General features: G+C 38.1%; 1 protein-coding gene across 2 annotated transcripts in view; it reads left to right on the forward strand.

The window, feature by feature from the left end:
• CHST9 (carbohydrate sulfotransferase 9) overlaps positions 1-26,814 on the forward strand; it is a 236,495-nt gene that overhangs the window by 97,683 nt on the left and 111,998 nt on the right. For both annotated transcript variants that reach the window (XM_032421422.1, XM_032421423.1), the window contains exon 3: positions 6,893-6,931. In XM_032421422.1, the coding sequence (XP_032277313.1) occupies positions 6,893-6,931 (39 nt within the window). The remainder of the gene's footprint in view (positions 1-6,892; positions 6,932-26,814) is intronic.

Genomic DNA, 26,814 nt, shown 5'->3' on the forward strand with positions numbered 1-26,814 from the left:
CAGAACCACCCTCATCACCACAGCCAGGGAGCTCAGAAAAAGTAAAAATTTCTGTGCTCCTATTCCAACCCTGCCATTCACTCACCGGAATCTTGTGACTATTACAAAAAAATTTCTGAGTCTACTTTCTCCACTGGCAAATGGAATTAATTTATCATCTATTCCATAGAGTTATTGCAAAGATTTAATTAAATAATATTTAGGTGTCATTAGAGTGACCAGCTCATAGTAAGTTACTAAATAAATGTTAAACTACTTAAAAAATACAAAGTCTGAAGATCTTTTTGGCATTCTACTCTTGAAACACTGTGATTAGGTACTTAGTGGTTAGAATAAGCCATTGAGTCATTCAAACAAATCATTTGATAAATAATAAACAGAGAGTAAAAAAGATCTGCTGAAATAATTTATTCAGGCAACCCTCAAAACCTAGGGACTGATTATATATAACTTATGGATATCTCAATTTTTACTCCTCCCTACCCTCTGACCCAACTATTTTTTGTCCTCTCATTATTTGCTACTGAGTAAATGATTTGGCAAAGTTATGTAACCAATTTTTACTGTTTCCTTACCAAAAAATGGGCATATTTGTAAAGCCTCATAATACTGTGAGAATAAAATGAGTTAATCCATATAACAATGACAAGCACATAAACATTGCTTAATAAGCATTAGCTACTATTACGAGCATGGTTATAATAATAGCACTCTGGTAGTATCACTTAGAAATGATAATTGAAGTAAAACTCCAGTTGGTTCTATTTTCAGTTGGAATATCACAGATAGATGGAGAGAGAGAAAGATCTTGTGTATGTCTATGTCTTGTTTACACACACACACACACACACGAGAGAGAGAGAGAGAGAGAGAGAGAGAGAGAGGGAGAAAGGGAGAGGGAAGGAAGGGGAGGAAAAGGAGGTGGGCTGGGGGAGGGATGAAGAACAAAAAGAAGCCTGTAATGAGAAGCCCTCAATGTTTCATCCCAGAGTCTCATAGCTCATAGGTACCCGTGGTTAAGATGGGAAGTCAGTCCATCTAACTCCAAAGTCCCTGTTCCTTTCACTAGATTGTGCTGTTTTCCATGGGAAGTGATTGACTAAGAAAATTTTGTACTTAGGGGCACTTTATATATTCATATTCTCTCTCATTACAATCAGTAAGCAGGAATCTTTGGTATATTCCTAACCAAATCAGCAGTAATTTTTTAAGATATTGTTAAAGGCATTTCTCTTATTACCCAAAAGCACATTCTGAGGACTACTTTGTTCTTAAGTCTCACATTAAAATAGCTAACACATGACAGTGCTGGCTTGGGTTTTAGATTAGCTCTACAAATCAACCTTCACTGTTACCTCGTTAACCTTGTCTGTAATTAAGGCATTTGAAGCCAGTAAATCTTAAAGCCCCTTCCTCTCTTAGACCCTATAAGGTAAACAGAATTAAAAACCTACTGCCTTCTACTTTTCCGTTAACTCCAAAGTATGAGTACTGCAGATTTTCATTATCCAAAAATATTGCCAGTGTTTTTCCATTAAAATCCAGGTGAAACAAAAATGATATGAAAAAATTCATGGGAGTTAGCATTATATTATCTGGCAGTTACGTTTCTCTCCTTCACCCCCACCCCACCACCTTTTTTTAAATAAGTAGCATGTGCCCAGTAATTTTCCTTGTCATGATTCTATGCCTTCTTCATAGTGCATTTTGCCAAAGCAACATCGGACATAAATGAACATTCTCAGGTATCCTAGCAACGGGATGTGATTAATCATACCTCTCAGCACAGGGCAGATAAAATGCCTGCGAGGGAATGCAAACTCAGAATTGGCTACTGAGAAATTGGTAGTGCAGTGAGGGAAGCTTGATAAGATTCCATGACAGACTTTATTATACAAAGATGGAAGCAGGTAGAAGAAAGAGTATATTTCAGAGACAAGACTATATCTGAATGTAAAAATACAATATATATGTATCACATATACACGAATGTAATGCACATATATGTGTGTGTATATATATGCACATACATATACATACACACATGTGCATATACACAGTATATGTGTGTATATATGTATTTATGCAAATATGTACAAAATTTCCTTTCCATTAGAAGTGACATAAAATACTGAGTTGCCTGACAAACACCCCTCCTCATTATTGGTGAGGCATCACTGGATTGCCATTTATGTATCTGTGGTTTTAAAAGATCAGAAACAATCATTGTGATTAAGGTACTGCTTCCTTACTGAGGTAGAGAAATGTGCTATAAATTGGTATATATTTAATGTTCCTCCATGGAACAATATCAACAACCTCAAGTCTAAAATAGCTTTTAAAAGTATCAGTGCTCAATTTATATAAATAAGTGGTCATGACAGGTGGAATTTTAATGTTCAATTAAATACATTTTCTCAGAAGAAAAGTTTCACCCTACAAGTTCCATTTTTATGAGATTGCCATCCATTTTTATTCTCACAGGAGGAGTACTGCATCCAGGTTTAAAGAGAAGTAAGGTGCAAACCATACGTTAGTGTTTTGTTTTTAAACTAGAATCTGTGATCCAATAAAGCACAAGGAAGGAAAAATGCATGTTCATTATTCTGAAAGCCTCTCTGTTATTTTATCACCCACTTTCCTAATAGAATAGTTTTCCACGGTGTCCATTGTAATGTAAATACCTAGTAAAAAGCTCTGGTCTTGGTTGTACTTGCACTCAGTGTTAGCAGTACTAAAATTTACCTCCTGTTCCCTAGCATTTTAAGGAGGACTGGGGCATTTCATAACTCTCTGGGTGTGTTGACTCAGTCCCAAGCATTTGTGTTCAAGGCTCTCTGAGACATGCGGAGACAGAGAGCCATAGGGTACACACACCCCTTCCCCTAAAGGAGGCCACAGTCCAGTTGGGGGAACAAATTTGCAACTAATCATGAGCCAAACTTTGGAGTCAGTACTGTGGCAGAGGTATAAATAAAGGGGTAAATGAGCATAGCAGAAGGGTGGTTAGTTCTGCAGGGAGTGGAGAGTTGGGGGTGGCACAAAGCAGAATGCTTCACAGAAGGGCTGGCATCTGACTCAGCTCTGAAGGATGAACAGATTTTGGATAGGCAGGACTGACATGTCAGGACATTCCAGGAAGCAGGAACAGCTTGCACAGGGAGTTGGGATGGGAGGTGGGATTCTTGGCATAACTGGTCAGTGTTATGTATGATGCTTGAGGGATGGTGGAGAAGGTAGGTTGTGGCCAAATCTTCCAGGGTCATAAATTTCACATTCGGGCAAGTGGATTTTAATCTTTAGTAGTGATCTGACTCGAGGACAGAAAAACCATCCCTAAAATCAACGAAGTCAGTTAGGAGCGTGTAGGAAATAACCCAAGGAAGAAAGTTCATATCATGTTTGTGAACTAGGGTGGGGGCAGTGAGAAAGGAAAGTGTAGATCCAAAGGCCCTGTAGAAAGAGAATGGAGTGGTCTGAGGGTTGTATTAGGCGTGGACGTTGAGTGAAAGGGAGAAGCCAGTGACTCTGAGGCTTCGTGTTTGGGGGTTTGAGAGACTGAAAGACAACTCTAAAGATGAGCAGTTTTGCAGGGAAATATAATGATTTAAGTTAAGGATATGTGTTGTAGTGCAGTAGAAAATACAGATTTAGAGATTTCCAGGAGGTCTAAAATCTCAGTAGATGTTGGAGCTAGAAATATGGGTCTCAGGACCATCTCTTTCTATGAAGGGGGACACTGGGAGAATGAGGGACAAGATCACCCTCATTCGGAGCAAGATGAAGGGACTCAACAAGAAACCTAGAGGGTCATCTCCAGTTAAGCAGTGCACTGTCTGTGTCCCTTAATCAATATCATATTGTCTTATTTATCTAGTTTTTATTTTTCTAATTTGCAGTCTAGCTTATACGTAACTAAGAATAGAAATCTAAATTGATCCCTATAACACAACTAACAACATAATAAAACTAATAAATAACATTTATATAGCACTCTGCAGTTTACAGAGCCCTTGCATGTAACACAGGGGCAGAGGACTGTTTAAGGTCTCAGTGAAAAAACACTACAGCAACCCCAATATCTTGTGTGAGTTTCCTCCATTTCTTGCTAGCTCCGCATATGGAATTATTTACTCCTCACCGCATTCCAGATAAGCAGGTTCTGATCCCCACTTTACACAGAAAAAGTCAGGGAGACTGATTGATTTGCCACACTGTCATCCCTGTTGGTGTATTAAGTGATAAATTAACCTAGACTTTCGTAATAAAATGATCTATTACTGTATAACAGTTTACCCAAAACTTAGCAGCTGAGGCCAACAGTAAACATTTATCAACTCACAGTTTCTCTGGCATGGCTAACCGGATGGTTCTGGGGCAGGGCCTCCCATGCAATTGCAGGCAGGTGTCAGCCACCGCCACAGCCTTTGGAAGGTTTGACTGAGGCTGGCAGACAGACGGCTTGTGTGCCTAGCAAGTGGATGCTGACAGCTGGTAGGAGGCCTGGGTTCCTCGTCACATGGGCCTCTCCATAGGGCTCCTTGAGTGTCCCCATAACATACTATCTGGCTTCTCTCACAGAGAGTGATCCAAGAGAGCAGGATGGAAGCCATGATGGTTCTTAAGGCCCAACCTACGGAGTCACGTTCCATCATTTCTGCAAAATCTTATTGATTACACAAGTCAGTCTTAATCAGTGTGGAAGCAGACTGCATGAGGACACAATTACCAGGAGGAGAAAAAACAAGGGTCATTGGGAGCATCTTGGAGACTCACTACCATACCATATTATTGATCTCCAATACTTTCATTGTCAACTTTCAGGATTTATGATTCATTCTTATACAAATTAAAGACATTCCGAAGAGGTGTTTGTCTTTAAACATTTTATAATTCAGGACTTGAATAGCATTTTTTAAAATTTGTAGAGATGTTTGAGGTGTCTAGTATGCCAAACTTTGTAATCAAATAGTAAACAGTGGCTTGCCTGATAAAAAATTTAAATGAAGAGGTACCCCATCACACTTGGTAATGAATGAAGCCTTTAAATGGACTCTTCATGTCATTTATCTATTTAAATCATTGAAATAAATCGTATCAAACAAGACCTCTGGAAATCACCCAAATGAACAGCATGTGCCATTAATCAAGATGCCAGTTAGATGCATTCGACACTCTTGGTGGCTGAATGAGAGAAAGGTTGTACATTTTCCTTCTTATGTCTTAAGATTTTAAAAGACTGGAAGAGCTGGTAGAAAACCTTGGCTAAAGTGTACATGCAGCTTGCATGTGTTGCATAAACCCTCAGTATCTTGCTCCACCTGTGAAATGTTGAAAGCAGACAAGAACGTGATGGCCAGAAGGGCGCCCACTCTTATCCATCACAAAAGCAAGGCTCTGACCTCCACAGTGGTGTTGCCACACACCAAGACCCTCCTGCAGTTTCTCATCTAAGCCTGTAACCACGCTGACGTGGCCCATAGCCTAGCAGAAATGTGGGGTTTGCGCCCACTCAGGCTGTTGCCCTGTCTCCTTCATTTGCATGCTGCCAAATTTCATGAACAAGAAGGCGTTTCCTCAAGCTCATCTTCCTCACCACTGGCTACTCTTCAGGCTTGCATAGTGTCTCTTGTGCTCCCCGCCCCTGCTCTGCTAAGCCTGCTCTCTCTCAATATAGCCACAACCATGTGAACCCAGCAGATTCAGATGCTAGGGGTGCCCACCATACTTCCTCAAATTATCTGTGGCACATGGCTCTGTGCTCTGTGGATCTCTGTGGATCTCTGCTGCTTCTGTCTTCTCGTGGTCCTACATCATAAAGTTGAAGTAGCATTTTTGTTCTCTTGGTCACTCTCCTCAGCCCAGCCCTCTGTGCTGCCTGCCTTTATGTTCCCATTCCCTGCCTCAGCCCCAGCCATCTTCTCAAGATGGACCTTTTCCGCATTGTAATTTCAATTCAGATCCCTCTCCCAAACTCCATGTCCCTGTAACACTTCAAACTCAGTTAAGTCTAAAACTGAACTCGTCGTCCCCATGCCCCCATCACGTTTTACCATTTCCCCAAATTGTATCACCATGTCCAAAGTCACCTATAAAACCATTCATCTTGACCTTTCCTTTTCCCTTGCACTTTACATTTTGTAAATCCCTGGGCCTTATAAGTTCCGCCTTCCTACTTCCTTACTCCCATTGCCATACTTGGTCTATTACCTCTTATCTAAACTCTAGAATAGCCCTCTTCCTATGTAAAACTGTAGTTCCTAAAGCAAGCTTTAAACATGGCTCTTGCTCAAAAGGCCTTGTCCTACATAGCCCATACTATTTCTTTTGCCAAGAATCAATACTTTCCCTATTTCAAATTTCCCAGATCACATGTATCTTTCAAGGTCCAAATCAAATATCATTTTCTCCATAACTTTGTGGGCATCCCTTCATTTCTAAAATAATCACTCATCCTCTCATATTCTTTAAACATTTTGTACCTTTTGGGGCACATCCCATTTCATACTGTATTGTCTGTCCTTTATCTTCCCAAGTAGGTTCTAAGAGGCCTTGGTCTTATTTTATTCGGGTGTTTATCCGCACAGTTCATTCTGTGGGGATTTGTACCTTGTAAGTTTATTGTTGAGTAAATTACTCTTACTAACAAGATTTTTAAAACCCAATAGCATATTTAATGCATCCTTATTTATTTTTGACTTGCATAAATTGGTTTGAGAGCATTTTTCACCCCTTTCAACTGTGCCCAGTCATCTCTAGAAGCATGTTGGACACAGCTGAAAGAGTGATTGTGTTTGGAAATTGCCATAAACTGGAGAACTGGAGTTTCCTCTTAGTTATATCTTGTTCTCATGGATCCACTCTGCAACTGACCTGCTATTTCTCATTTCAGGGAGAGTGGAGAAGAAAAGAGAACAAAAAACAACTTCAGGTAAGATTTGATCTAATTAGTTCCAATTATTTCCTGTTTTTACTTTCACCTTTAAAAAAATCTATTTGTAGTTTAATATTCAAAAACTCGCATTAAAAAAGTAATAGTTTATGGTCCTACAATTGATTGTTATTAAATTAATTAAATTAATACATTTAGCTTTTTCACTTTCACATCAATCATATCCTCATTCTATCATTCTGTTCTAAAGAATATAAGATAGAATGTGATTTTTTCATCATTACCAATTGAAAGGTAAGTCTTAAAACCACCAACTTGAAAAATTTCAGGTTGTTAAAAAAAAATTCAGGTTGTAGCAGTTGACATTTTATTTTCCCAAATATCTATGAATCTTAATTATTTTTCTTAAAACCATTTGTGGAGTTGATGTTTTTCAGGACAGCGTTGACTACTTAACCAAAAAGAATCTTTACATTTTGGAGGGATTTTAAGAATTATTCTATTCCTAACTTCTAGTATATATCCAGAAGTGAATGATGTTTTAACACAGTGCCATTGTGCATAGTAGGGGCCAATATTTGCTGACTAATACAAAAATAAGTTTTTAAATTTCCATATTTTTATTACTTGGCTTTTAGCTGAAAGTCCTGAGGTAAGAGAAAATTTCATTTACCAAGTAAATCTTTGCATAAGGGCAACCTCCAGCTTCCGGTGCCTTAAAATTGCCAGTAATCCTAGAGAATTCTAATTTGACATACACACCTGTGCCCACCACCCCTCCCAAGTATCTACCAAACCATTATTCTGTGATATGTGAGAGCTGCCAACAAAAAGACACATTGTTCCTGACCACTGTCTTTTTTTTCACTGCATTTTCACTGGTAGCAAAACAAAATTTGTTTGTTTGTAATGTGTGGAGTCAGTAGAAGATAAAAATATGAATTAATCAAAAAACGTATAAACAACCTATGCCTTTGTCCCTTTTCTCCTTCCCGACCTTAGTATTCATCTCAGACAACTGAGCAATGTACTACCTATACGACTTAAATGTTGTTTGCATTCTTTTAAAGCCCAGTCATTAATACAAAAAAAAAAAAAATGTGAAGGCAAGAAAATGTTTGTTCTCCTCACAGATGTGATTACCTCCGTAATTGCTCCTTGGGGGAAGATTATTTATACTGTTTCTAAAATGCTGTTGTTATGATCCTATAGGTACTGGCTTAAAGAAACTTTATAGTTTGAAAGAAAGCTAAACTGGCCACAGTGGTAAACCAGATGCCTCTTTAAGTTCCCTCTGTATTCATGGACTCTAATATTCTGTGTGACCAAAGGTGACATAAAGAGCTAGACAAAGGCAGGACAAGAACTCTCGTTCCTTGACTCATTCTTTCCCAGGTCTCATCATCCTAACCTTTCTTTTCAAATCAAAGTGCTAGTCACTTTGATACTGTGTTGAATTTCTAGCTTGATAAAATATTTTTCAACAATTAGAAAGTCTTTTTAAGGCAACAAGATCTTTGTAGGGAACACTAGTCACCAGGGTTATGAGGAAACTCCTTTTATTAAAATGGAGCTAATCTCCCTCAACTGATTCACAGCTTGTCAGTGTGTCTGATTTTTATGAGAATGTGAAAGAAACTTTCTATGAGAAAGTGAAGGCGGAGATAGCTAATGGACAGTGCTCAAATTAGTGGGGAAATTTTCGAGACTCATCCTTTCAAAGAACACAAATTCAGCCCTCACAAAATCTGTATTTGTAAAGATAGTCTGAGTTTTCTAAATTGGGATCTAACCTTTGCCAATGTAGTCATAAATATCATTACCTTCAGTTTGTAATGCTCGTCTGAATATATGCATCTTTAGATGTCAAGAATGTCATGAGCATCCCTGCTTCTGAAGTCCTGCCAGGACTTCTTTGTATCGCTTGTTGTTCATTCTGCTCAGATTCTATGTCCTGCCTGCTGAATTAGACCATGCTCCCACACCCTCTTGTTTATAGCAGCAGGTCCATCTCCCAGCCAGGGAGATCAGTATTCGTTTCTGACCCTTTCAATCTACTCCATCTTGTTGCATGAATCATGATGGAAACCAAAGAATATAGAAAAAAATATTATAGACAAAAATATTACCCATTGACAGGAACTTCCAGGACCCTCACTTTTTGGTTGGTTAAGATTGGTTAATTCTTTGTTTATGGAATCTTGGACCAAGATGAAAGTTACCAGTAAGTTTTTATTAAGGATAAGAAATAACTTCCTAACAAGGAAACCTCTCCAGGATTGGAAAGAATGAGATTATGTTAGTAAAAGTGTGCAGAGGTTGGGCCATCACCTGTAAGGAATGGTGATAAGAGATTCATGAGGAGTTTGATCATTCCTAAGGGCTTTCCAATTTTGTGTCTATGATTCTACTTACCATTATTACTTTATTGAAATGGCTCTACTATGTGTATCTGGATCAACACGCACAGACACACACACACACACACACACACACACACACACACACACACTATCCTAAATTGTATACATTTCATGATATAACTGAGTGAATCATGTTCCAAAGCTTAAACTAAGTTAGTTTGGTGAGTTGCTCAGGAGAGCATATAGCTAATGGGGCTAAGACTATAGAATAATATTGTCCTATAGTCAATTAGCTTCTTTTGGGGAGAAACTTATTTGACCCTGACTGCAACCCTGGCTGTAGTTTCAAATATGATGCTCTTCTTGATAAGCCAGGAATAAGTCACAAAAGAATATGTGAGAACCTGGTAAACTTAGACATTTTGGAAAAATAATTCAAAGCATATGTCTCTCAATACTGAGCTCAGAAACCCATTTCAAATTCATATAAAATGGCCAGCAAGATCAAAGCTAAATTTGGCTATTTGGGTCAGTAAAGAATATTAAAAATATATGATGATATGATGATAAAGGAGCAAAATATCAAGAGGCAAATGCCCGACATCATCAATTACCTATTTGCCCTTGATTTTTTTAAGGACCCAATTTCCTTACCAGAAAAACAGGAAAAATGACCAGGTATATTTCACAGATTTTATATAAAAACTCCATTTAATTTGAAGAACTTTAACTTATCAGAAGGATGACCACTTTTTTGGATCAAGGAACTCTTGATATTAAAAAAAAATACAGCAAAAAATACAAAGAATTCTCACAGAAAAAGGTGATTCATAAATCATTGTTTAGAAAAAGATATATTAATTAGAAGGCTTACTAAGGTAGACTATAGAGACACCATCTGTTAAGTATATATTGTTCCAAATTTTTTAGAGAAGGAGAACACTTTCAACTCTAGTCAAGTATTAGGTAAAGAACAGTCCCAGTGGGCCAGAGAATGGAGTTATAGATAGAGGTGATAATGAGTATTTTGAAATGAAGTTGCATACTTTTCATTTATGACATTAGATCATCCCTAAAGTTGGAGAGGTTTTGTTCATTTGCATTATTTGTAAAAAGTTACCGCTAAAGAACAATGTTATTTTTTTCTCAACTCAAAAGGTGAGATTTATTAACGAAAATTCAGCAAATGGTAGAACATCTGCTTTGCAAGCTCAGTCCCTTCCTTACTAAAATTTTGACTGTGCTTTTCCCTTCTTTGAAATGTCCTAAAGCATCAATAGCACCTCAATTTTAGAACTTTTAACACATATTTAACATGCAGTCATTCAGGATAAAAAAAATAGTTAAAAAGATACTTAATAAATTCTTCCATCTGTATAGTAATAGCATGTTCACTTTCTTATATGTTACTCATTTATTAAATGCAGATTTTCAAATGGATTCTTATATAGCATTTTTTCTCCATACTATTACTATTTTTGCAGTGGTTCTTGTCTTGATTCCTATACACTATTAACAAAACCCCAAAAATAAGCATGAGGAGAGCTAATTTGTTATTGTTTTAATTATTGATGACCAACATTAAACTTACGAAGTTAGCAGGCAAATCATGTTGGGACAAATACATTTAAGTAAATTATCATTATTTAAAAGCCCATCATTTAAAATTAATGAGAATCATTATTCCAGTTAGAATCAAGTCTGAAAATGTATATCATCCTAATTTGCTCGTAGCTCACAAAATCTCTAGTCACTCAATAATCCTGTATTGTGTATTTGAAAGTTGCTAACAGAGTAGATCTTAAAATTTCTCATCATAAGAAAAAAAGGAAAAGAATTGTAACTATGTGTGGTGACAGATGTTAACTAGACTTATGGTGATCATTTTGCAATGTATATAAATATCAAATCATTATGCCATATACCTGAAATTAATACAATGTTGTATGCTAATTATATCTCAATTAAAAAAAAAAAACTCTTCTCTTGACCCCATCTCATTTGGTGTCACAACATGGGCAGAGAAAGAATCTGACTAAGCATTTGTAAGTTGATACATTCAGTTTGCTAAACATTTTTGTGGTCCAGGCTTTGTGCTTGATATTGTAGATGTGACGGTGAATAAGATATAGCATTTACGTCCTCAATTCATTCACTTTCAGCTGGGGAAGAAAAGCAAGGACAGATGATTATAATACAGTGTGAAGAGTGCCTTTAGAGAATTACTGGGTGCCATGAGGATGTCAAAGAAGGCATCATGGAACGGGGTGGGGGGTGACATGAGTTGATCCTTAAAGAAATTGGAGCTTACCTGGTAGAAAAAGGGAAAGGGCTGGCTGTCCAGAGAGACAAAGACAAGAAAAAGCTTGGCCTGTTGAGGGTACGGTCAGTGGTTTAATAAGACCAGAGCACAGTTATAAGCAGATAAAAGGCAGGACATGTGGCCATAAAAGTTGGCATGAGCCAGAATCAAGAGGGGCCATTATGTATTCCATGGAGTTGGGACTTTATGCAGTAGATATTGGAAGATAATGAAGTGCAAGGAATTACACCACCTATTTGCATTTTATAGAAATCCTTCCAGAGGAAGTATGGATTGGAAGAGGAATTCAGTGGGGGCAGGGAAATCAGGCCGTATGCCACTTTAATCACTTAAGAATGAAAAGACGAAGGTCCAAGGGGTCTTCACTAAGACAGTGGCATTCGAGGGGGAGCTAGGGACACGGAATGAAGGTATATTTACAAAACAGAATTGGCTACAGAGGTAAAGGAGGATGACTCCTCGGTTTCCAGCCTAAGAAATGAGATGCATGGTACATCTTGCTTCACAAGAAGGAGGGATTGGTCAAGGATGACAAATGCCACAGAGGAATCAAATAAAATAAGCACCAAAAAATGTCCGTTGGAATTAGAGGAAAAATTTCGCCACTGAGAAATGATTTTTCAGGAGTTCTTTAAATGAAATGTAGATAGCAATGGGCTGAATGAGGGAGGTATAAACAAATGAGCACAAATGCAGACTTGTTCTCCCAGAGAGTCTGTCTGTCAAGGGGAAGGCGAGGAGACAGAGACAAACAGAGACATAATCATGAAATCATCGGGTCAGGGAATTGACGTTTATCGAAGACCTGCTATTTCTGGCTCTGGGCTCAGTACCTTCTATTTGACCCTCCAAATGAGCTTGTAACGCTTGTGTATGGTCAACATTTTAAAAGTTAGGAAACTGAGATGTAGGAAAGTCAATTCACTCGCATTAGGCCCCGCATATTAACTGGTGGAGCCAGAAATGGAATCCAGGCAGTGGCTTGCTGGAACCAGCTGGTACTACCTGGGAGGTCATTTGGAAAGAATGGGGGTGCACTTTTCTTCCCAGTTCAGCATCCGGTGAGGTCATGTACATAGCTTAAATTGGCTGTGGTGGGAGCATTTACACCATAGAAATTGGCAAACATTACAAACCGGCGTTGGTTGATGTTTTTTTGTTTGTTCCCCGAGAGCCGGTTGTTTCACACGGACAGCGCGGCTGGATCTGGGTCTGTGCGACAGCAAAGCCCAAGCAGCTCCCACTGCCCCCATGTGTGATCTGCCCAAGGTCACTTGGTTAGCAAACAGAGAACAAGAGTTGAGACTTGACTCTAGACTTGCGACCCACATCCAGCCCAACACAGGCGCTGGGGCTTTGCTGAAAAGATAAGTGAATATTCCTTCCTCATCTTCTATCCCCAGATGGACCAGGTTGGTATAAATGAAGTCTCCTATTTTTCTGTCCTCCAGGTCTAAGGTACCAATTTTCTGCTTTGGCCTCCCGGCCAATCCATCTCTGGTGTGTTTGTGTTTTTAAATAGCTTTCCTGAAGAACTGGCTCTCTGAACTATGTTAATGAATTCTATTTTTAAAAAATAACCAATTTTCTCTGGGTTTATGGTTTCACAACAATATTTATTATTGAGTGAAATAAAGCATCTTAGATGCATTTTTCCACCCACAAAATGGAAGACTTACATGCAGGCTGTTCATTAAAAGAAGTCCTGAAGAGGTTATTTTTAAACAAACTTCATTTTCCAGCCAGTCGGATTTATGATAGGGAGTGAATAACAACACAGCTGTGCCACATTATTTCGAAAATACCTTAAATTCCATTGTATAACACTGCATTTAAAACAGTGCCTTGATGCAAACTAAACAAATCTGAAATGGTTAGTAGCTAATGGAGGAGAAATCATCATGTCTAACCACACAGAGTGCAAATGTGAAAACGTACCCCGAAATTGTCTCCACCTGTTGAATTTGGATTGCTATTATAGCATCCAAGGCAAGGTTTATTTGCACACAGTAGAAACTTTAAACATGGTTTCTTTAGGTGGCGGGGGAGAACTCTTATCTTTAGGGGCATCATAATAGACTTCACCTTAAAGCCCTGTGCCTCCTTGTATAACTGAAAAAGAGAAACTTACCTGAGTTGATTCTTGCACAACATCTATGTGTTCCTTTCATTCGGGTGAGGAAATGAAGAAGACTTTGCTAATTTTGTTAGCCAAAAATTACTTCAGGCTTTCATCTTAAATTAAATATTCTGTTAAAAAAAAAAAGCCACAAAGAATTCCCAATTAGAATGGAAAGTAACACAAGTACAAATGGACTTTCCAGGAGCTATCTGAGAGATCTCATTTAGGCAGCACAGACTAAGGCAGGTCCCCACAAAGTTAGGCTCATGCCAGTTTGAATGTCCTGTGGAAGCTGCATCGATGGGCATTCTATGTGTATATATCGGTCAATGTCATAGTAATTGCACTTCAATCTGACACAATTTGGGAATGAAGCATTCCGGGTAAGTGCGTATTTTGATTAGTTAAAAATGACACTTATACTAACAAAGGATTAAAAATGGCCCCAGAAATTGAATATAGCTGATCCTTAAGCTTTCTTGTGAAAGGAGTCTTAAGTCATGCCTGCTTTTCCCACAGAGAAAACAATGAACTTGTATTTCTAACTAAGGAACAGATGCCCAACTTTTTTTTTTTTCATAGAAATGACCACAAACATTTTATTCAACTGTAAATGATATACTTGTACACGGTGTAACTGAAAACCTTCTAAAGTGAATGTAAGTCATTTGAGCTGAGCAATACAGAAATCGATCATATAAACTGTCCTATTATTTCACTGCAAATTCCCAGATAAGAGGATTGGCAGGGGGGGAGAGAAGCCATGAGACTGTAAGGAAACAAAAAGCCCCTAAAGACTGCTTCCCCCAGAAATGAGGTCATGACTTGAGTGGAGGAATTCTGAAAGGGGCGGAGCCTTAGTTGGAGAAGTGGGGGGTGTGACACTGTGTGAGAAATATCAGCACCAGGGGACTCTCAGAAGCAGCTGCGTAACCTGGCCAACTAATTCATACTGAGGGGCTAATGAATAGCCATGAATTCATACATTATTGATTCCAGATAGCATATTTAAATTTTGTTCAATGTGATCATCGCTGTCTTGGCCTCCATTGGAACCATTTATAGGAGAGGATGGTTCTGATGGTCCATACCTTGAACATCTTTGCCTTATTAGAATCCTCTCAGAATGTCTCTTGAATGCTATCTCTGCTTGCTTGTCTGTATTTGCTTACACATCTTCACTATGCCCTAGTTATTAGCATGACTGTAAATCTCTAATACATTTCTTACTGCCCAGGAACAACCCGTATTTCTCAGCCAGATGTGGTCCTTTCCTCCTCAAAAAGATCCCTGAAATGCAATTCTACCCATGCCTTCTCTGAAAACATACAGCTCTGTGTTTCACTGATACACTGAGAGAAACAAAACACCACATTCAATTTCATAATAATTTATTTGTTTGCTTATTTGGGTTTTTTTTTCCCTCTCTCTCTTGCCTTCCTCTAGATCAGCAATCCAGTAGAAATATAATGCACAGCATACATGTAAATTTAAATTTTTGAGTAGCCACCTTTTAAAAACTAAAAAGAAATCAATGAGACTAAGTTTATAATATGCTATTTAATCCAGTATATTAAAAATATTATCATTTCAAAATATAATCAATATAAAAAATGATAAATAAGATGCTAGAAACGACGCATCTGGCAGACGTGTGTTACAGCAGAGACTGATGGAATACGTGACATTGTGGTGGCACTGGGCGCCTACAGAGTGAGCCTTTATCAGCAGCATGCCTAGTCCTGGAATGCCTTTTTGGAGACTGATGTCCTTGCAGGTTCTATTTGCTTCCTTTCTGAGCTAGGTTTTAATGAAATCAAAAAATGTCGTGAAAACAAAAACAGAAGTTGCTTGTGTGGTTCTGTTCTGTCCCTGGTACCTCCCACAGGGCCTGGAAGAAGCAGGCTCTCAGGAAGTATTGGTTCAAAAAACGAAGGAGCAAGTGGCTTTGTTAAATCATCAGTCGCAGAAAATGTCCCTGTGGTTTCCTAAGGAAAGAAGTCCCTAAGAATAACGGGAGAGAATTGCAAAGATAGGACAGGAGAAACTCAGAGAAATGGAAACATACACAGGAAGGGGATGGACACACCCTAGACCGTGCCTTTGAAAAAGCACAAAGAATTCTCTCCAGCCAACCCCAGAGCTGTAAGCATTTCCTTATCCATAAATTACACTGAAAACCTTATTAATTCTGCATATAAATTTCTGCATCCTAATTCAATTTGGAAGTGAAGTCATTCATTTATTCATTCATTTATTGGAGAACTATTAAAAGAATATTTATTATTTGCTACTATGTGTCAAGGGCAAAGCACCAAAGTTATATTTGAGATGGAGAGAAATCTCAAAGATATAAAAAAAAATTGATTTGATTGTTTAGGGGAAGTAGAAGATTCGATGGTATTTTCTGAATTTTGCCTTTAGATCCATGATTGATGAATCTTGATTGCCCTGGAATGAGCCTATTTGCCTGAAGAGATAATGAATATTACCTTTTCCGTGTCACTGCACCATTATAAACAAAGAGCAAAATCACTCATTTTTTTTTATAATTCTGTCATTATTGCACTTGATTTTCAGTATTATGCTATTATTTTAAAAATATGTATGTGAATACAAGGAAAGAATATTGTTTGCATACAGCATTTCTCTCCTACTTCCCTATGTGCTAGTGGAAATGGGAGTCAACATTTGCAAGTCATTTGGGGGATCAGACTGAGAAGAGATTGCAGAGTATCATTCACATTTATCTCCCACCTTTAACGCAGTCCTTTGTTGCATTTCTTTTAATTGCAATCAAACACATTTATCAGTAACTCATTTGCCATTGATATAGGGGCCTCTAAGTTTTGGAAAATAATAGGATATGAGTGACGATGTCTCTATGTCAAGGAATGTTCCATTTTTTTTTTCTATTGCGAAGCGAACCTATAAGAGTTTGCATGCCTTCCCCGTGTTTGCCGCTAGCCAGGCCTTGTCAGCAGTGAACAGTAGTGGCCATTGTGTGTTAGTGGGACAGCTGTGCGTTGACTTCCTGGGAATTTCAAGGGCATTTGTGAAAAGTCAAGCTAGAGCATTCAAAGTATCCTTAATCAACATCTTTGCAGCGTTACTTCTATAAAGTTCAAATAAATGTGTCATATTCAAAATATGTAACTTGTACTTAATTCATGTGTAATGGTAGTTTTTTAATATTAATAAATGGCAATATTAAAAATCATTACAGGGCGCCTGGGTGGCTCAGTTGGTTAAGCGACTGCCTTCAGCTCAGGTCATGATCCTGGAGTCCCTGGATTGAGTCCCGCATCGGGCTCCCTGCTCGGCAGGGAGTCTGCTTCTCCCTCTGACCCTCCCCCCTCTCATGTGCTCTCTCTCATTCTCTCTCTCTCTCTCTCTCAAATAAATGAATAAAATCTTTAAAAAAAAAAAAAAAATCATTACAGTGGTTTAGCTAAAACAATCTTTGGTCAAAAATACACATAAAAGGTTATGACTATATAATTTATTATGATTTTTAAATTTTTCTACTGAAGCGTAGTTGACACGCAATGTTACATTAGTTCCAGGTGGGCAACGTAGTGATTCAACAAGTGTATATGTTATGCTCACCACAACTGTGGGTACCGTCTGTCACCAGAGAACGCTATTGCAATACCATTGACTATATTCCCTATGCTGTAGCTTTTATGTTTGTGACTCATTCATTCCATAACTGGAATATTATGATATTTTTTGATTGTTGAATATATGAGAAAATTAGCACCTTTTCTCTTTATTTAACCTGATGCCAATGTGCAGAATATTTTTTCAAAAGTAAAATGTAAATTCATTACTAGAATTTAATTCACCTTTCTGGCATTTATTGAGAAAACAAGAAAAAATCATTTTCCTCCTCCACATGAGGAAGAAAATCTAAAGAGAGATAACCAATTGAATATTTTTTAACTCTATAGCAGAAGTCTTTAAGTAACAACTTCCTAACACAACTGGGTTAGGTCCTGGTTCCACGTTCAAGTACCAGTGATGTCTTATTCTTAGTATTCTGATTATAGTCGCAACGTTTGAATTTAACTGACCTTTTCAGAAAGCATTTTAAGTTGGCAGTAGTCAGAGTCTTGAGAGATTTTACAAACAAAAACTAAATGGCCTGAAAGATAGATTTCATTACCTCTTGTTTTTAAGTAATGTATAGTGATTGTTGGCAGAAATAGATAAAGCAGATACCTTGAGTCAGCTTGCATTTTTTTTTTCTCTCCAAAGACTACCACACTGGGTCCAGTATCAATACAGTAGGATCTAGTACAGTGTAACTTAGGCATCATACTCTTTCAACTAGTAAATTATCAACTGTAACATTGTCACTCACGAAATAATGTCAAAGGAAGATCTTTGTTCTGGGTGAAAAACAGAAGATTTGCCTATAAGATGGCAGACACGATTGAACTTTTAGTTCATAGTTACTGATAGAAATGTAAACACCAAGGCTAAGATGTTGCTAATTTAGATTTTTTTTTTTTGACATTTGACTTCAGAACTTGCATAAGTAGTATAATACAGTATAGTTTAGTACTCAAAATGACACCCTAATCAGTACTCTTTAATAAAAGGCCTATCTAAAAGACAGACAACAAATGCATCCCTGAAGCATGTAGATCTTCTTCAGAGCACTGGGATGGAAAACCTTAAAGGTGAAATAGAGCTTCATAAACCAGCAAAAACAAAGCAGCTGTTTATCAACTCCCCACTACCCCCCACCACCCGCCAGCCCCTGGTAAATTCTAGAGATCAGCTGTGCAATATTGTACCCATCCTAAACAATACTACTGTATTGTATACTTAAAAATTTGTTAAAAGGGTAGACTCATGTGAATTATTCTTACCACAGTAAAATAAAATTTAAAATAAATTAATTAAAATAAACAGTCAAGTTCTATATAGCAGGAGACATTGACTAACTAATTCTAGGTATAATGACACTAACAAGGTAACCAAAATGTCAAAACTGATCACACAATGGTCCAGACCTTTGCTCAGGCAATTCAAGGTTTAGAAAATACTGGTCCCACCCAGTAGTTGAGGAGTTCTGAGACCACAGGACTCCATCTGAAGTAGGAAGAAATATGATCTTAAGAAACGAAGCTTTTTCATTTTTCTGTATGTTTGAAAATTTTCATAATAAAATGTTGGAAGACTAAAATAAGGAAAGTACGGCAAATGTGCCTTTGTTTTTCCTCCTGTTGAAACCCTATAATGCAATTCTAGTCACATCATATTTCCAGAAGTGGTTGTTGGGTTGGGCAGTCAGATCCTGTCTTCCAGACACTTCAGGCAAGCAGATGAAGGAAGAAGGATTTCTTCCCTCTTCTTTCATCCCTGAAACTGGAGAGAAAGAAGAAATGAAGGCTAGTCTTCTTCAGCTTTGGGAACTTACCTACAAAGGGGGATTCCTACTTCCTCTATGCCCTTCAGAATAACTGATGCTGCTTCTTGCCCTTTTTCACCAACTTGAATCATCCACTGTGTGTACTCAACCTGCATTCACAATTACATCATATATGCTGAGACACTGCCATTAAGTATATGCACTCTTGAATTCTGCCCATGAATTCTGCACATTTTTATTTTAAACTTCTTAACTGGTTTTTCTAATTATAAATAATCTGCTTCAGTAGGCTCATATTTTTCTTTGTTTTTTTTTTTTTTTTCCAGTTGGTCTTTATCCATGAGAAAAGATAAGTTTAAATACTGGGATACCACTTTAGCTAGAATGATAAGGGAAGATCTCTCTGAGGAGCTGGTATTTGAACTGAATCAAGAATGATGTGAAGGAACCAGTCATGAGCAAACCTGACAGAAGAGGGAATGGCAAGTATAAAGGCCCTGAGGCAGGACAAGCTTGTGGATTGAAGAAACCGGAAAGAAAGTCAGCATGACTGGAGCAGAGTGAAAAAGGGTGCATATGTAGGCAGTGTCCAGCTTATGTGGAGACATGTAGACTGTAGTGAAGAGTTTTATGCAAGGAAATGAGATTTTTTTTAAGCACTCTGGCTTGGGAGGGGTTCTAGAGGGGAAAAAATAAAGGTCCAGAGAACCTTTACAGAGCCGTTATAGTAAGCCAGGAGAAAAATGAAGTGGTCTAGAGTAGGGTAGTTTCAGTGGAAATAATGATACATCATCAGATTTAGGATGTATTTTTGAGGTAGAAATGGACGTGGGTGGCTAAGAGAGGGATAAAGGATGGCTCTAGGTTTTTGGCTTGAGCAAGTTGGTACTAATACTATTAGCTGGGATGTGGCCAAACATGAGAGGGCCAATTTGGAGATAAAAGGAGATTTCTATTTTAGATACATTAAATTTGAGATGACTATTACCTACCTACGCAAAGACACTTCTTGGATATCTATTGGACATGGGTGTAAGTCTCATATCCAAAGAGAGAAACCTACGACCATAGAACAGCATATCCCACTTTCGGGTATTTATCCAAAAGAATTGAAATCAGGATCTAGAAGAGATATTTGCACTCCTGTGTTCACTGCAGGACTATTCACAATAGCCAAGATGTGGAAACAATTTAAATGTCCATTGAAAGATGAGTAGATAAAGAAAATGTGATATATACATACAATGGAATACTATTCAGCCTTTAAAAAAAAGGAAATTCTAGAACATACAGTAATATAGATGAACCTTGAGGACGTTATGCTAAGTGAGATAAGCCAGACCCAAAAAGACATATATTGTATGATTCCACTGACATGAGGTATCTAAAATAGTCAAGGTCATAGAATCAAAGAGTGGAATGGTGGTTACCAGGCAGTAGGGGAAGGGGAAAAATAGGGAGTCACTAATCAATAAGCATAAAAGTTTCAGTCAAGCAGGATGAATATGCTCTAGAATCCTGCAGTATAACATTGTACATATAGGCAACAATAATGTATTGTACATTTAAAAATTTGTCAAGAGGGTTGATCATTGTTTTTTGTTTTTGTTTTTTTTAAAGATTTTGTTTATTTATTTGACAGAGACACAGGGAGAGAGGAAACACAAGCAGCAGGAGTGGGAGAGGGAGAAGCAGGCTTCCCGCTGAGCAGGGAGCCCGATGCGGGACTCAATCCCAGGACCCTGAGATCATGACCCGAGCCGAAGGCAGACACTTAACGACTGAGCCACCCCAAGGCACCCCAAGAGGGTTGATCATGGTATTTGCAGATGATATTCAGGTTGAGCAATTATCTTCCATTGAGGTCAGCAGAAGACATTCAGGAAATGACAGAGGCAGACCCCGTGACCGGGCTGCAAGGAGGGTGCTGGCCATCCAAATAAACCCAGTTCTTCTGGCTCCAAAATCGGTGATCACTCCCTGCCCCACACAGCTGCCTCTTTAGAGTAAGGGAAGGTCTGTGTCTGGGAGGAACCCTGGAGATTATTTGGTGCTAATTTTCATCTTACAAACGGATTAAATGAAGCCATGAGACAGTAGCTTATTAAAAGTCACACATCTGCTTTTGGGTGCAGTCTGTGAGGATATTGGAAGCATTCCTGTTGTGCTCTAATACTATTTATAAGACTTTTTTCAAAGGAAATGAAACCAATCTCATATGCCCTCTGTATGCCTCATGGCTGAATCTCCCTCTGGAGAGAATGGGGTGTAAAGGTTAAGATTTCCAGCCATAGTCTCAGACTCCCAGGGCTGGAGTCCCTGCTCTGTCCCTTAGGAGTCATATGGCTTCAGCCTCTCTCAACTTACTCCCCTTATTTGTCAAATGGAGATAATACTAGTATTATCTCATAGAGTTATAATGAGGATTGAGTGAGGTAATACCTGTCAAGCCCTGGGCCTAAGACTTAGCTCATGGTAGTTTCACAATAAATTTTAGCAATCTTTTTTATTGCCTTTGATATTACTTTATATTATTTGCCTCTGTCCTTTAGCATCTAGGATGGAAACGTTAATAACAGACACCCAGAGGTTTATTTCCATGTAGTGGGACTAAAACAAGTGTTTGTTGAGACAGTGACAAAGGAAGGAAGAAAAGAAGGAAGAAAGTAGGCGAGGGAGAGTTTAGCACTGGAAGATCTTTCTTCATTGTCTGGCTCATATTCTGAAATGTGGAATTGTAGAAGCTATTTTTATTATTGATATTGCCCACTTTTTAATCTGTGAAATATGCAGCCAGCATTTTTTCACATAGTATAGAAAAGATCAAGAAGAAAGAGGTGTGTCTCTGTGTGTTTTAAGCAGGGCAGACAATTTCCGAGGTTTGCCCATTGTTTTCACTGCTAACCCCGATTCCCCTACCTCATACATTGCTCCTACGGGGTGTCTGTGTGTGTTAGTCAGAGGACAGACAGGACAGAGACAAAGTGCTTTCCCTTAGTGAGCTTGCATGGGGCAGGGCCAGGTGACCGCGGAGTATTTATATAACAACAGAAGCTTCTACAGATCATGTGGTGTAAGGGTTAGGAACATGGACCCCATGGTCAGACCCCCTAGTTTGGTTCCAGCACTTGGCAACTTCGCACAATTCGCCATAATTTTATTGAAGGGATAGCCACTTGAGATCTCGAACATTTTTATAAATTTCTTATGAAGTCATAGAAATCTTAATACCTTTCGAATTTGCTTCTTTTTTTTTTTTTCTTGGTGCAAAATGGTGGTTTATTAAAGCACAGGACAGGACCCATGAGCAGAAAGAGTGGCTGCACCAGGGTCTTGAGGAGTGGTGATTATATACTCGGGAGCTGGGGAAAGTAAGGAAAAGGAAGTTTCAAAAGAACTTTCATATGCTAAAAAGGACCAACCTACAAGATACCTACAAGATACTGCCATTGTCAAATTAAGGTTGTTTTCCCCACTAGCAAGGTATTAACATTAAGATAGTTGGGAGATTCCTGGAAGAATAATGTCACACAGGTCCCACCCAAGAGTGGGGGTTGGGGGGAGGTTGCAGGGTGTCAGCTTGTGCTTTGTCTTTGAATTTGCTTCTCGAAGGAAGCAATACAAACAAAAATAGGAACATGAATAGGAAAAATACAACGTAAATAGGAAAAACATGGGGACTGCATGATAATGAAAACCTATTTAGTTATATACTTACTTACTTATTTTTGCCCCATTTGCTAGAATCTCAAAGCTGAAATGGACATTAAGACATTTTGTAGATGAGAGAATTAGGGAGGCTTGCTTCATTGGTGTCCCTAGAGATGGCTATAGAATCAGACCTGCCCCTTTTCAGAGCTGTTCTGACTTCAGAGGCTGCTGCTTGGGCTTAGTCTTCTCAGCACCTCACTGGATACGGTCTAGGGTCTATAGCCAGGAGAGTACAGAGGTTGCTTCAGTGAGGGAATGCAGCTCTGTGTAAAGAGCACCCAATATACACAATGGCACCGGATCTTGCCCTGTTTCTCTTTTTCATTTGTATTTCCTTTCAGTTAATTTTGTTAACTAACTAAAAATTAGTTAACTGATTTTGCAATCTTTAGAAAATGAAATAAATGGGCTTGCTCATATGGTCTTTACATTTGTATTCATGTTAACTAAATAATTAATCCATTATTTATAATAATGCTTCCAAAAACATATTGAAATGAGAACTGCTTTAAATGAAGGAGGCTTTAAATCTCAACCACATTTATAGCCAAATGATTGCAATAATTATTTTTTGAAACCAGGTCATTTAAAAACGAAAGAGCTATTTTTGAAAGTATATAAAACTGATGTCCCATGTATGAACATCTTGCACAATTTAACATAATTTTATTGAAGGGATACCCATTTGAGATCTTAACCTTTTTTATGAATTCCTTATAAAGACATAGAAATCTAATGTGCTTCTCAAAGAAAATAATTTGGAAAATGCCAAGGAAAGAAACATAGAAAAGCATTTAACATAAACTGAAATCATTAATACTTAATGGAAAAACATAATAATCCATTCCAAGGCATTTTAAAACAGCTACTATAAGATCATCCTTTCTAGGAGGCTGGGAATTTCTTCAAAACTGGTGCTTTTAGTCTTACTCAAAGAAGGACTTGATGGAAATAGAACCTGTTTAAGACCCAAGGATTAGAAGGAAGTGGATGGTGAGGTTCAAATGCCTTCAATGTTATTGCTATTTGTCATCACAGATTTCCACCAAGCTTGCTCCCACGCCTGGCTCCCCATGGTACCATTGGGTCAGAGGTTCTTCTGTGTTGCTTATTGTTTGCTGGACAGGAGGGATGCCCTTTCAGAGTTTCTTCAATTTCAGAGTTGCAAGAACCCATTCTGAAAATATTTGGCAGTGTCAGTTTGCCAAATTTGTTTGCAGAAGCCCGTTTTGTTTTGAACCAGTGAGACCCAAAGTCAAGAAATACTTGGGTCAACTTAATGAAACCAAAATTGCAGGGTTCTTATTTGCAAATTTCTAAGACTATTTCATCACTTTCTGTCTTCTCTCTCCTGCTACTATGTTCTTTTGATGACCACTCTTGAGCTATCTCAAGCCCCTTCCTGGGTGGCAGCAGACCACCCACCCCACAGCCTTCTCTGTCCTAAGGCTCATGGGACAGAAGGAAAGAATACTGGAGGGGTAGATTGGGAGGCAGACTTCTAAAGCCAAATCCATGTTCTACTTCTAGTTTTGTAATCTTGGGCAAGATAACCTAAACTCAATGTCTCTTTCTCCTTCTCTCTCCATTTAAAAATATATATTTTTTTAAATTTTATCAAAGTAATGCATACACAGTTAAAGTATCAAATACAACAGAAGCTTTTTTTTTTTTAACCAGCCCTCTCTTAAATGATTTGCCTAGTTAAGCAACGCTCTCCCTTCTCTAGTTGTGACCTACTGACCAATGCTCACAGCCAGCTAAACACCAGGGCCTACCTGTCAACTTCTGACCCCACCTGTGGAGATATATGTGGGCCAGGAGTCGATTGTGTTTGTTCCCAAACCTGCTATGCCAATTATACTTGTTCATATAATTATTCAATTCAGTTATAAAATATGTAAACCAAGGACATATGGGTACATAAAAGAATTGCTATTTCTATAAAAATGCTTTGGAAAGACTCAGTGATGTTGAGCCATTAAAAATAAAATGCTATAGAATAAGGTGTGAAAATATAATGGTTAAATATTAGGAAAAGACTCAAATCTAAAAGGATTTTGTTTTGTATCTTTAAGTTCTCAATACACTTTAGTGGAACCAAAAATAGAAAATACAGATGATTATGGGCATGGTTTATGTAAAAAAAAGTGCAGAACTTGAAATATGTAGTTATATTCCATATGCAGAAATCCAGGTCATATTCCCATGCGATTCTTCTGGTATTAATTTTTTTTCCTCTTTCAAATTTTTATTTAAATTCTAGTGAATTGGGGCACCTGGGTGGCTCAGTTGTTAAGCCTCTGCCTTCGGCTCAGGTCACGATCCCAGGGTCCTGGGATCGAGTCCCACATCGGGCTCCCTGCTTGGTGGGAAGCCTGCTTCTCCCTTTCCCACTCCCCCTGCTTGTGTTCTCTCTCTCACTGTGTCTCTCTCTGTCAAATATATAAAATCTTTAAAATAAATAAATAAATAAATTCTAGTGAGTTAACATATCGTGTAATATTGGTTTCAGGAGTAAAATTTAGTGATTCATCACTTACATATAACATCCAGTGCTCATCATAACCAGTCTGGTGCTAAATTAGATAAGATTCACATAAAATGCCAGCACATGTCTGATATTTAATAAGGATTCAGTACATACTAGATTTTATTGTGGTTATTACTAATTTAATAATTATGCATCCAAGTAATTTTAGAAGAAAACAGAAAAGAAGGTAAGGTTATCATATAAGACTAATGATATATTCTATGGTGACTAACATAACATAATAAAATAAAACTTAAAAAAAATAAAAGAAAGTTACATACTGATCTTAAAAAAAAAAAAAGAAGGTAAGGTTAGACCAAATTAATATTTCAAAAGAAATAAAATATTGTGATAAAAACAGACACATAGATCAATGGAACAGAATAGGGAGCCCAAAAATGGACCCTCAACTCTATGGTCAACTAATCTTTGACAAAGCAGGAAAGAATGTCCAATGGAAAAAAGACAGTCTCTTCAACAAATGGTGTTGGGAAAATTGGACAGCTACATGCAGAAGAATGAAACTGGACCATTTCCTTACACCACACACAAAAATAGACTCAAAATGATTGAAAGACCTAAATGTGAGACAGGAGTCCATCAAAATCCTGGAGGAGAACACAGGCAGCAACCTCTTCAACCTTAGCCTCAGCAGCTTCTTCCTAGAAACATCGCCAAAGGCAAGGGAAGCAAGGGCAAAAATGAACTATTGGGACTTCATCAAGATAAAAAGCTTTTGCACAGCAAAGGAAACAGTCAACAGAACCAAAAGACAAGCAACAGAATGGGAGAAGATATTTGCAAATGACATATCAGATAAAGGGCTAGTATCCAAAATCTATAAAGAACTTATCAAACTCAACACCCAAAGAACAAAAAATCCAATCAAGAAATGGGCAGAAGACATGAACAAACATTTTTACAAAGAAGACATCCAAATGGCCAACAGACACATGAAAAAGTGCTCAACATTGCTCAGCATCAGGAAAATCCAAATCAAAACCTCAGTGAGATACCACCTCACACCAGTCAGAATGGCTAAAATTAACAAGTCAGGAAGCGACAGATGTTGGCGAGAATGCAGAGAAAGGGGAACCCTCCTCCAGTGTTGGTGGGAATGCAAGCTGGTGCAGCCGCTCTGGAAAACAGGATGGAGGTTTCTCAAAAATTTGAAAATAGAGCTACCATATGACCCAGCAATTGCACTACTGGGTATTTACCCCAAAGATACAAATGTAGTGATCCGAAGGGGTACATGCACCCCAATGTTTATAGCAGCAATGTCCACAATAACCAAACTATGGAAAGAGCCTACATGTCTATCAACAGATGAATGGATAAAGAAGATGTGGTGTATTTATACAATGGAATATTATGTAGCCATTAAAAGGAACGAAATCTTGCCATTTGCAACGACGTGGATGGAACTAGAGGGTATTATGCTAAGCGAAATAAGTCAATCAGAGAAAGACATATATCATATAATC

Source organism: Phoca vitulina, unplaced genomic scaffold (genome assembly GCF_004348235.1).
Source record: "Phoca vitulina isolate PV1807 unplaced genomic scaffold, GSC_HSeal_1.0 scaffold24, whole genome shotgun sequence".
Classification (NCBI taxonomy): Eukaryota; Metazoa; Chordata; class Mammalia; order Carnivora; family Phocidae; genus Phoca; species Phoca vitulina.